The sequence below is a fragment of the Limanda limanda genome, chromosome 23 (genome assembly GCF_963576545.1).
Source record: "Limanda limanda chromosome 23, fLimLim1.1, whole genome shotgun sequence".
NCBI classification, from domain to species: Eukaryota; Metazoa; Chordata; class Actinopteri; order Pleuronectiformes; family Pleuronectidae; genus Limanda; species Limanda limanda.
The window spans coordinates 3,045,549-3,058,272 of NC_083658.1; the positions used below are offsets into that span (position 1 = coordinate 3,045,549).

Consider the following 12,724-nt stretch of genomic DNA (forward strand, 5'->3'; position numbering starts at 1 on the left):
CTCGGACTCGTCGGGCCGGGGAGCGGGTTTGGGGGATGACGGTTCAGCTCGTGGTTACTGGGTGGTGTCGTCAGGCGGTGGAGCGGTGGTTAAGCGGTTTACCTCAGACAGCGGGGTCAGACATGTGACTGTGAGGACGTGCATGAAGTCAAAATACCAGGGGCCTCATTTAGCTGCCACAAGAGTTTCTACAAACAGGATCTAACACAGTTCATTCAGGTTTTTATTTTATTCACTTAGAACATTTATCTCTTAATTGTTTAAATAAGACTTTAAACCACATCGTTTTTTCCTTCTATTCCATATATTAAGAGGACTTGGACGTTCAAAGGGATTTCTGTGCCCACAGTAGTTCTTCTGGTGGCGTCTGTATTCAAAGTGCCTTCATGTGCACAGATGAGATTTGTTAAATCCTCCATATTCACATTGAGAACTCGTCCGGTGCCTGGTTTCATAGATGAGGCCTGTGAAGCAGATCAGCCGGTTAGAGTCAATCAATCAACCTGGGAGTGGGAGGAGTCTTAAAGGGCTGATCTATCCCGTTCTGTTGTGTTTTTTCTCCTGCATGGCCAGTGCTGCTGCTGCTAGAGTGCACGTTGACATGAGGACAGGTCACGAGAGGATGAGGAAGCGAGAGACGGGACAGAAAACAAGACTCATCCCAGACTTAAGCCGTTTTCAGACGTGACCTCAGGAGGGCGTCCGCAGAATCTGGTCCGGACTTTCTCCGGAGTTTGTCTTTCACACGAGAACAGTTCAGGTGACGGGTGGAGCAGCAGGCGGACATCTTCGTCACGTCTTCTGCGTCTTCTTCGCTTTTTCATCCTGAGATATTTGTTTTCGCGTCGTTAGAAACGTCGTCAACACGAGGATCTCCTGCTGTGTCTCCTTGGTTAACCTGCAGACTTTTTAAAATCTGACTTTGGCGTTGTTACACTCTGGAGAATCTCTGGAGAATCTCTGGAGAATCTACGAAGAATCTATGGAGAATCTCTGGAGAATCTCTGTAGAATCTACGAAGAATCTCTGGAGAATCTCTGGAGAATCTCTGGAGAATCTACGAAGAATCTCCGGAGAATCTCTGGAGAATCTCCGGAGAATCTCTGGAGAATCTCTGGAGAATCTCTGGAGAATCTCTGGAGAATCTCCGGAGAATCTCTAGAGAATCTCTGGAGAATCTCTGGAGAATCTCTGGAGTTCAGTGCAGAGTTCACGTCTGAAAGCGGCTTTAGCGATGAAGAGGCTTCTTGTCCTGGTTGCTTCTCGTGTTCCGTTACCGACCGACTGGAGTTTTAACTTCACCTGGTTATTGACGTGGTGTTAGTGCCTCCTTCCTTACCCATTAACAGCTTTCTAACTTTACCTCGCCTCACTTCCAGTAAACACCATACCACACACATAGACACACACACACACACACACACACACACACACACACACACACACACACACACACACACACACACACACACACACACACACACACACACACACAGCATCACTACCGGATTCTCTGGATTTTCAGTTCATCCCCTTTTTTTAAAAATCTCAACAGTTTGTGTCATTTTGTTCGTTTTCCTCGACAAACTGGTGAGAGCCAACACCCCCCCCCCCCCCCCCCATGCAGACAGCAGCGGATGTAACAGACCCACACTCTGCTCCCCCCCCCCCCCCTTCCACCTCTAGCTGTTCACGGTCTGAGTCCTGTGGATCTATGCAGACGAACCCCACCCCACACTCACCTGCTCACCCCCCCCCCGTTCTTTCTGTTGTAAATATGTCGTGAGGATGTGGGATCCACCCCCCCCCGCCCCCCTGCCACGCCCCCTCTCCCACGCCCCACCCACCACAGTTGGAATCTCAGTGTTTTTCTTTTCGCCTCCTCGGTTTTTGTCTGATTTCTTTGGATATTTTTGCCGCATTCTTCTGTTGTCTAAAGCAGTGGTGTGAGTTGATGAGTAGGACTAAGTTGGATGTTAAAAAGAAGAGAAAAAGAGGTCTTACGAAAAATATACAAAAAAAAAAAAAAAAAAAGCTTGAATTGAGAAAAGGGTTCAAATATAGAGAAAAAAATACGTCATATTGTCATACTAGAGATGCTTTAGTTTGCTAATTTACTTTCTTTTTTTTCTACAAAAGACTTGGATGAAATTATTTATAAAATGCGTCCCACAAGTCATGATCTTTTTTGGACGTTAAACAAATACATTTATTAACATTTTGTTCAAAAGAAAAATAAATATAAATTATGTTAAACATTACTGGTGTTTGTATTTCCTTTACGCTCGGTGGCTCTGATGTCTTTGATGGAACTGGTGCCTCTGGTGGCGCCGAAGTGCCAAACACACAGCAAATCTCAAAACACCACATGGGGGAGGGCGGTACCTGCTGTTCGCTGATTGGACGTCTTTCTCACAGGAAGGAAGTGCTGCTTCCATGTGCCTTTGTTGTTCCCGTTGTGCGGCGCCAAAGCCTTGTTGCGAAGTTCCTTCCCGCTAAAGAGATGCACAGTGCGTCGGTCCAATCAGCGACGAGCCCTGTCGACATCAGGTAGACGCTAATGTGTTTTACCGTCTGTTGCCGTTTTCTTATTTGTCGTACTTTTTGTTTCCATTGTTGTTTTCTTATTTATAGTTGTGTTTCTTCTTCTGTTTTTGTGTTTTTGCATTTGAAGAATTCCATATTGAACAGATTGGGGGCCTGAGAAGCATCTGGAGGCAGACACATCTCAGTATCGCATGTTGGCCAGCAGGGGGCAGTATAGCATCATATTTCTGACAACGGTATAAACTATATTTATATAGTTTTGTAAATTCGACCAATTTCTGTCATCACGATCCAAGAAATTTGGTCTTGCGATGTTAAACAAAAAGAAAATCCTGAATCTGCACCAAACTCTGATGGGCCCTTCTCACAAATGAATGGAAGTTGTTTGTGTAGTTTAGTTGTGTAATTTATCAGGCAAACAATAACATCCGTTGATAAAAGATCTTTGAGTCTGACGTTGCTAATCTTTTATTTTCAGTTGCATCACTTAATGTTTTCATCATCAGACTCGAAAAGTTGCTGATAATAGAGATCAGGTCCCACAACTAAATTCCAGCCCTGAGGTCACAGTTTGACAAGAGACAAAACTATTTGAAGGAACGTCTGTTAACCTGTTCTCCTCGTTCTCCCTGTGCCCCTGCACTTTGCTTTAAGTCTAATCCCCTCACGTTTTTATTTTTCCATTTCATTCTATTGTAACAAATTCATTTCTCCAGAGTGGAATCAATCTAGTTTTCTCTAAACTCTTTTCTTAAACCAGTTAAAACTTGAATGTGAAACTTTTAATTAGTTCAAATGTTTGCTCAAATCAGTGAACCCCACCCCCCCCCTCCCAGCTGAGCTAATATTTACTTTAGTTTCCTGACAGCCTCCAATCAGGCACAAATACATAAATAATGAATGAATTCAAAGGATTAAACAAATACTGGACAGATCAGTGAAGATCCCTTTAACCTTTGGTGCAGTTCTGAGTCAGGGGGCGGATTCAGGAAACGTTTTCCCGCTCTGTAGGATTGTGAGTTAAGGCGTTTCTCAGAGGATGGTTCACGAATCTTGAAAAACAAGTCAGGCACGTCTAGAGTTGCGTGATAATCCGCCCAGTAGTTTTCCGGAGTGAAGAAACTCCTGCAGCAACCCGGCTATAGGTTAGTTTACATAAGATATGAGGCCATATTAACAAGTGGGAGCTTATGTGGACATTTACAACTTCATCTCCCCTGGACTCAAATACAAAGACTGGATATAGTCCAGAGTGATATGATTATTCAGGTTTTCAATTTTAATAATTCATCCAAGAAGTTAATGATCTGGAGAAAGGTGCTCATGTAACAAAGTTGAGCGCCATGTACTTTGTAATCAAGTCTGAATCACAATGTTTCTTTATGGCTCATGGTCAAGGCCGAGCAGCTGAACAAACCTCGAGGTGCCTGGAGATAACGTGAAGGAACGCAGAGGCGCATCAGTTGGTCGTATTGTTTATATCACAGAAGTAATGAATACAAACTTGAACACACAAAGACGAAGAGCAGCAGCGTATTAGATCTTCTTGGCGATGGGACTGGCTTGCATGTGGAAGAAGTAGTCGGTGAGGCAGGAGGGCATGTAGGACAGCGGCAGCCAGAAGAGCTTGGCGTCCCAGCCCGGCGAGTAGCGGGTGCGTGGCCGGAGCGCGGACACGGCGTGCTCCATGCAGCTGACCACCTTCATCAGATCCCCGTCGCTGATCTTGGAGACTTTCTCATCGATCATATCTAACGCTAGGAGGGAAAAACAAGTGCAAGGAAATAATTGATTCATTCAAAGCAAAGAAATGAAGAAAGGAGACATGACGGAGCATCAAGGCCACAAGGGAAAAAGATCTGTCCAGAACAAAGTCGTCATAATATTACCAGATATACCTGTAATATTATGATTATTGTAATATTCTCATAATATCTAGACTTTTTTGTTTATTTAATTACAACCCGACTCTTCATGAAGGCCTGATTCTCCGCGGCGAGGAGCCAGACTCACAGTTGGGCAGGAACTCGGCTCCGTAGTCGTCCTGGACGTCCTGCGGCAGCTTGGCCCACAGCGTCTCCACGTTCCTCTTCAGGAGGTCGCTGTCCGTCACGTTGGTTTTGAAGAAGCCGGGTTCGATGCAGAGGACTTTGACCCCGAAATGCTTCATATTCAGCCTGAGGGAGACATCTCACTTCATCAGTGCCTGTGTTCCAACGTGGATCCTGACCGGTAAGTAGCTCGGTGGACGGATGTGTTTACCTGAGGCTGTCGTTGAAGGCCTCCACGCCGTACTTGGAGATGGTGTACGGGCCTCCGGTGGGACTGATCCTCCCGAACACGCTGGCCACGTTCACCACCCGGCCTCTGGCCTTCTTGATCAGCGGGAGGACGCTCAGGGTCGTGGCGATCACCCCGATCAGGTTCACGTCCAGCATCGACTTGAAATCATCGATGGTCAGCCAATCGTTGGGCGCCGAGGGAACGGACACGCCCGCGTTGTTCACTACAGCCCATAAACCTGGGAGGAGGACAGAGGACACATTTAAGTTTCACCCCCGTCCTACTTGTCCCCAACATTTAACAAATCAATGTGTGGACGGGCCACAATGTGAAAGCTGAGGAAATCCAACAAGCCCAAAACTTTAAAATCAACAAATGAAGACAGAAATCTTTGTGTCACGACCACTTTCAGCACTCGGCCTGAGACGGACTCTGTGGATCCTCTTGTGAAACGACAGCGACAGGAGGTCAAAGGTCCCGGTAAAAAAACAACCAGACGGCGGCAGCGGATCCAAAGTCCTCCAGCACACAGACAGTGTGTCAAAGGATCGTGTTGTGGTCCAGTTCAACACAATTGCATCATACGAAATAAATACTGTCCTTACTTTACGTACTGACTTTTGAGGAGCAGACACATCTGACGTCTTTATTTACATGCTCCAGTGTTTGCTCGTAAATTAAATGACGGCCTCATGTCTGATTTGTGCGAAATGAAAATAAAATTGGTCTTCCTGGAATGATTCAGAACAAAGTTAATCGTTTGACAGAGCAGATCCGAAGAAGAACACCGAGGTCCAACATCTGAATCGGAAAAATTGAGCCAGAGCGAACGTATAATGGTTAATAATGGACTTTAATACTGTGATAAACCAAACTTAAACCGGGACATGACGGCTGCCAGGCTCACCTTGCTCGCCCACTTTCTCCTTGATCATCGCCCCCACTTTGGCCACGCTCTCCTTGGACCGGACGTCCAGGTGCGTGGTGGTCAGGCTGCTGGAGCAGGCCTTCTTCAGACCGTCCTCTCCCTTCTCCGTGAAGCACGCCGCGATCACTCGGAAGCCCTGCTTGTCCAGATGGCGAGCCAGGAGGTTTCCGAAGCCGGAGTCGCAGCCGGTGACGTACACGTACTTGCTGCCTTTGTCGGCGACCCTGGGCATCTCCCTGACCCAGCGGTACAGGTAGAAGAGAACCACCAGGCCCAGGAGGTACAGGAACATGACTGCAGGAGAGTGAGGAGACGACCGTTTGTCCAGGACTTATATAAACCAGGCTGAGGCAATAAATTGTGCAACAGTACGATAAAGAGTTTGATTTCCACACAGTGAGCTGCACTGGAAACAGTTCGGGGGGGTTTGAGTTCCACTTTGAGCTTCTTCCCCCGGCTGCTTTTAAAAAGGACATATTGTACAAATAATAGTATAGTAAAACTTTGGAATAAAGTAGAATTATTAAAAACTAGTACTTGTTGGAAATAATGGCCCCTTTTTTTTCACTCCATTAAATTATTTTCAGCATTAAAAGCTTACAACTAGAAGGGACATTTCTCTGTAAGTAAAGTCAAGTTTACTGCTATGAAGCCTTTTCAAAACAATAGCTCAGAAGGAAACCTCTTGTTTACTGCATTTGCTTCCTTTGTTTACAAAAGTGTGTTCAGCTTTAACGCCCAAACAGGATCATTATATCACGAATCAGAATATTATAATAAAGACTTATTAAAAACTAGTATTTTGCATTTTGTTTTTATTGAGCCTTTTCAAAATAAGAGCTTCCTGCACATGTCAGAAGGAGAGATTTTTACTCAATTTACTTCCTGTGCTAAAGTATCAAGTAAAAAACTAAACAACGGATAATTAACAGAAAACAAGTGGTTTATGTTTCATATACTATGATCAAGTGTAAAGTAAAAAACTAGTTAAAGTATAAATATCTAGAAACAAGTATTTTCCATTTTGTAGTTGACGCTTTACGTTGTTTTCCATATGGCCTTTTCTAAATAAAAACTCACGCCACACAGTGATTTTTATCATTAAAAACATCGTCACCACTTTCCACGCGTGAACTTTTCTGCACATTAAGACTTTTGCGTTGGAACGAGTCGAGTGTGTGTGTGTGAGACCGAGAGAAGTGTGAAGCGTTCAGGAGGAAGAGACGTCGCCATGTTCCCGAAGTGACAGAAGAAGAAAGTGATCTGTGAGAGTTCAGAGTGAAGAACGAAGCAGAAACACCCTGGAGATGGTTAGTGATCATTCCGGATTATTGGTGTTTGCTGTAGAACGAAGCTCAGGCTCCTACCTGCTGCTCTGGAAGCTGAAACTGCCCCTGACGCCCTCGGGCTTTTTTATAACCACAGAACTACGGAGTGTCACAAGTGCCAAGAGACTCAAAGCTCACAAAGCATTCCACCAACACATCACTATAGAATAAAGAATATAGCGTTTAGATTTCATATGTTAAGAAGAGCAGTTATTTAAAAAAGCTGAAGTGTCAAATATCTAGAAAATAAAAGATTTAAATCAAAGCCACAATGTCTCAATCGCCACCTGGTGGCTATTTTCAGCATAGCTCACCATATTAAGTCATTATTGTATATTTACTGTATTATACGTGATTAAAAAAACGTATATGAATTAAATAAATCAATAAGTAGTTCATATTGAAATAAGTTTAACAGATATAAGATAAAACAGCCATTTAATTCATTGTTCATGTCCACCTGATGGCGGTTTTCAGTATCGCTTTTGAATCCTGATTTACTGAGTTATGATTAAAATAAAGTTATCTACAAAGTAATTCTTCATCCGATATTTTCACAAGTGAAACAAGAGCAATTATTAAAAGGCATGTGCAGTGATGTTGCCTCACAGGATCCTCGATGTTGAAAGAGAAGAACATCTGGATCACATCTGTTTGGTGATGTCTCCTCAGTGACTCACGTTGTTGTTCCAACACGTTGTCCATCAACCACAGCTCCAGCTCCAAGGCGCAGTATGAACAGCAATATGAACACATGACCAACCAAAGATTATTATTCTGTCACTCTTTAACACGTTAGTTTATCATTATATTCTCACAACTTTAGTGCATTCAGGCATTTTAGAAAAAAAATTGTTTTATATATATTATGTTACTTTTGCTCATGTATAATATATTCAATACAATTTATATAGATATAAATATTAGTGTACATATATATGTAATTGTGTATACAATAAAATACATTTACAATACAATATATGCCAGAGGTCATCAGTGTAATTTTACATTTGTACCACAAGCAGTTCTTTATGCTGATTTATTTCTAAAGTCAGTTTCCTGAAGAAGGTGATTCTGGTCTTTATATCACGTTTGAGTGGAAAATACATCATCTCAATAAAATAATACACATTTCACAAAGTGCTGCTTAACGACATAAAGTCACAAAATAGACCCAATTCACACTGAGCTGATAACGAACCTCCACAAATGTCCCAGTAACACTTATTAATGCCAGAATCTCACATCATTAACCACAGTAAACATTACATTTATCCATTAACTCATAATTTGTTGTCCCCTCCCCCCAAAACAATCATAATAACAATACATAATGGATACATAATAACAACAGTGGTGGGAAGTAACAAAGTAGAAATACTTCGTTACTGTACTTAAGTAGATTTTTCCCATATCTGTACTTTAATTGAGTATTTATTTTCCTGACGACTTTTTACTTTTACTCGCTACATTTGAGCACAAATATCTGTACTTTCTACTTCTTACATTCTCAAAATGGCTCGTTACTTGAGCAGCAGAGGTTGACGCAACGTTCACCTTTACGCACGGCGCACCTCTCTCTCGCTCTCTCACTCCTGCAGGAGCTCGGTTCAGTCTTTATTATTAGGACCCAGGCACTGACAGGCACTGACAGACATGAGGCCCTATTGAAATTGTAAGGATTATTATTCAGGCAAATGAATTGGCTTTTTGAGGGCTTTTATTTGGTGACTTTACATGATTTTTTGAAGGTATTCCTTTTTCGATTCACATTCGTTTTCCCTGTCCTGCTTCGTGTCAACATCTGCACATAAATACATAACTCAAAGCAGCAAGTGATTAACTTTTCTTAAAGACAATATTGGAAGTAGTTGGTTTAAACAAAAACTGTTGGCAAATAGACTATCATTGGTTGGCCTTGTCTACTTAGTCTTACACGTCCACGCAAAGAAAACAAACAGATTTAAAACAAGTCGTGATGGAAAAACATACATCACGACCAATTATATAAACAAACGCAAAAACAACTTTCAGCCAACACAACCAAAAACAAACAATGTGTCGTGGACTACTGCATATTCACGCACACAATTCAGTTTTTTTTGGACCTCGCCAAATGGAACCCTGGGTAATCAGGCCCAGTTTTCCACTCACTATAATGCCAATATAATTTTTGCAAAGATTTTATATATCTATATATTGCCAATTCCAATCCTTAGTCGCCTTTTGTGCTGACTCAACACAACTTAGAAGATGTTGAGTCTTAATATATGTATTGTACAAACTGGCTAATGTGTGTACAACTTCAAGCAGGGTTGTGTCTTCACTTTGTCGTCCCTACAGGCAAGAGACCCTACAGGTGTATTGTCACCCTGCTGGAAACAAATGCAAACACAACCGCAGGCCCATTCAGTGAAGAGAGTCTTATGATAAATAAACAGGCTTACATGTAGATGAGTGGACAAGCTGGCGGGCAGGTATACAGGCAGGTAAACATCCAGGCAAAATACAGCTAATAGACACAAAAGGTTAATTTGGTCTATTAGTGTTCTTAGGTAGACTCAAGAGGAACATGTTTATTCTATTGTGTTGATTCTTTGTTTTCTCTAGAAGTTCAGATGCACTTGTCCAACACTATTTTAACCTCAGCATCTCGGGTTCAAAATTTGTAAAATTATACATTATATATATAGTGTTGTTCTAATTTTTCAGTCAGTTGAACTAAATCCTGAAGATAAAAATTTTGGGTTGTTTTGTGTATCTATAGGTCTACTATAAAAGCACTTAGCATTTTTAATTTTGGTACTTGTACTTTTACTTTTGATACTTAAGTACATTTCAACACCAGATACTTTTGATAATTAAGTACATTTAATATGAGCGACTCTAAGACTTTTACTCAAGTCATTTTCTGACGGGTGACTTTTACTTTCACCCGAGTCACTTTCAAGTAAGATAACTGTACTTTTACTCAATTATGGCTTCAAGTACTTTATACACCACTGCTCATATATAATATATTCAATACAATTTATATAGATATAAATATTAGTGTACATATATATGTAATTGTGTATACAATAAAATATATTTACAATACAATATATGCCAGAGGTCATCAGTGTAATTTTACATTTGTACCACAAGGGGGCAGCAGTTCTCTATGCTGATTTATTTCTAAAGTCAGTTTCCTGCAGAAGATGATTCTGGTCTTTATATCACGTTTGAGTGGAAAATACATCATCTCAATACAATAATACACATTTCACAAAGTGCTGCTTAACAACATAAAGTCACAAAATAGACCCAATTCACACTGAGCTGATAACAAACCTCCACAAATGTCCCAGTAACACTTATTAATGCCAGAATCTCACATCATTAACCACAGTAAACATTACATTTATTCATTAACTCATAATTTGTTGTCCCCTCCCCCCAAAACAATCATAATAACAATACATAATGGATACATATTAACAATAACAATAATACAAAACTTTATTAACATAGCAGGATTCAAGACACATTTACAAGGTGCTTTCAAGTTAAGCATTTAATATTCTACAGTTAAAAGGGAAAAATAAGGGGAAAGTGAAGATCACAGCAATAGATCCAGATCCAGAAGTAAAAGACGAGTAGGCGAATGAAAACAAGATAAAGTAGAACATTATTAAACGCTTGAAACACACGGTAAGATCAGAAGCAACACATTTACAATTCAAGAGAGATGTTGAGCTAGTTCCACAGAGGTCATGACCTCTTCTCTGTTGTTTCACGACAGCAGCTGAAAGCAGGAGTCAGTGACCGACCGGGCGATACCACCGGTGTTTTCATCTGCCGGCAGGAAAACAACAGGTTCACCAATCAGTCACGTTCTATGACAGAATAAAGGAATTACAGTGAGTGTAACTTTACATCCTGTGGGACTCAAACATCATTATTAAGGTTCATCTTTAATCTGGACTTTAATATCATGATGAATTTAACAATGACTAGATACTTGCTAGCTGTAACCACCTGCACCTATATGTAATATTCAATAAAACTTCATACAACCAATGTTTTTTATGGCCTGTATTTCGCATGTGCAGTGATTTGCTAAACTGGACATAAATAAGACACGTGCATAAAGATGACAAGTGTGTGTGTAACCTGAATCTGACAGGAAGTTCAGCAGGAAGAGGGCGATGACCTCTGGGGCTGGAGTACATCTCTAGTGTGGTTTAGTTTAAGTTCTCTTGTGAAAATGAACGGTAATTAAAGAACATCCGTTAAGATGCAGGATCCACATTCTAGTACGTGATCGGATTCAATACTTAGTTTGTATGCATAGTATAATATCTAGTAGTTTGATTACATATATATAGGTTTTAATTTGATTCATAGAAACAATCAAATCTGCAAAAACAAGATTACGTTATTATTTAATCAAAATATCCGATAATGTTGTGTTTATTTTAATAATCAGTAATGCTGAGGATTTGTTTCAAAAAGTTTGAACTGTTTGCATAACTTTATTGAGTTACTTCTTCAAACTTCCCCCCTGTGGACTTTTCCTGACTTGGTATATTCGAAGTCCCCCTTCTCCATATACACCATTGGACCCCTCCACTTCCGGTTGCCAGTCGGTACTTCCGCATGGAGCCGGAGCCGCAGCTTCCGGAGCCATAGATCCACCAACAGGTGAAAACTGTTTAAAACATCAACACAAGTTTTACATCTTCTGTGTGTTGGACGTGTCGCTGCACGTTCTTCATTGTTGGGAAGTGAAAGAGAGAAACTTGTGTCTGGAGCAGAAAGAAGCTGTTTCTGAAGTTTGAAACATACAACTTCACCACTAGATGTCACTAAAGTTTACACCTTGCATTGATAGTGTTTTATCACCCAGCCCTACCAAATCCATAATATATATAATTTACCATCATAAATACCAATATATCTATAGATATAGATAATAATGATCATAATAAACATCACAGTTGACAAACTGAAGCAACAATTGTCTCCCTGACTTTCTTGTTTATTGTTTCTTCTGTTTCCATCAACAGAGCAGATCATTGACACAGTTTTATATTAGTTCTTCTTTATGAGCAGATAACGACAAACACAAATCTGATGCAGATCAATGATGTGATATACGTCCTCACTGTGTTTAAACAAAGCAAACACATTATATTGATTTGTGTTTGCTTGTCAAAGTAAAATTCAACTGTAACATTTGGATTTGAATTATATTCTAATTGTATGATTCTGATTGTATGTGAGATTGTTAGATGAGCCGAAGCTAGAAAAGTCAGACAACAGAATAATTTTTTGACTCAAGTTAATAATAATCTCAAATCAATAGTTTGTTACTTTAGCAACAGTTTAGAAAAGTCCATCCTCCAACAGACTGAGCTACTTGACCTGAGACACACAAGCCTCTTTCTTTGGGTCGTCAAGTCCAACTCACTGACACTCTGTGAAATTATCAAGTTATACACATGAAAGACTTGAGAACCCAAAGAAAGTGACTTGTGTGTCTCTGGTGAAGTAGCTCAAGTATTATAGTATTATAGTATTATAAGTATTATAAGTATTATTAAGACTGCAATAGACAAATAGTGAAAGCTTCAAAGAAGCTGTGGACAGTTGT

At 40.7% G+C, this 12,724-nt stretch overlaps 1 protein-coding gene across 1 annotated transcript; it reads right to left on the minus strand.

The window, feature by feature from the left end:
- Positions 1-4,006: 4,006 nt before the first annotated feature.
- dhrs9 (dehydrogenase/reductase (SDR family) member 9) lies at positions 4,007-6,083 on the minus strand. The gene is made up of 4 exons (XM_061066842.1): positions 5,738-6,083; positions 4,810-5,068; positions 4,561-4,724; positions 4,007-4,304 (listed from the first exon to the last, which is right to left on the minus strand). Exons 1-4 carry the CDS (start codon positions 6,048-6,050, stop codon positions 4,084-4,086), a joined length of 957 nt encoding a protein of 318 aa, XP_060922825.1. The 5' UTR covers positions 6,051-6,083; the 3' UTR covers positions 4,007-4,083.
- Positions 6,084-12,724: the final 6,641 nt, after the last annotated feature.

Bases quoted from the DNA above. Each gene is read 5' to 3' on its own strand.
- dhrs9 (XM_061066842.1), bottom strand. From the start codon at position 6,050: ATGTTCCTGTACCTCCTGGGCCTGGTGGTTCTCTTCTACCTGTACCGC. The intron at 5,069-5,737 runs GTGAGCCTGGCA...TCCTCCTCCCAG, and splicing joins GGAGAAAGTGGGCGAGCAAG to GTTTATGGGCTGTAGTGAAC. The intron at 4,305-4,560 runs GTGAGTCTGGCT...TTTCCCTCCTAG, and splicing joins AGCCGAGTTCCTGCCCAACT to CGTTAGATATGATCGATGAG.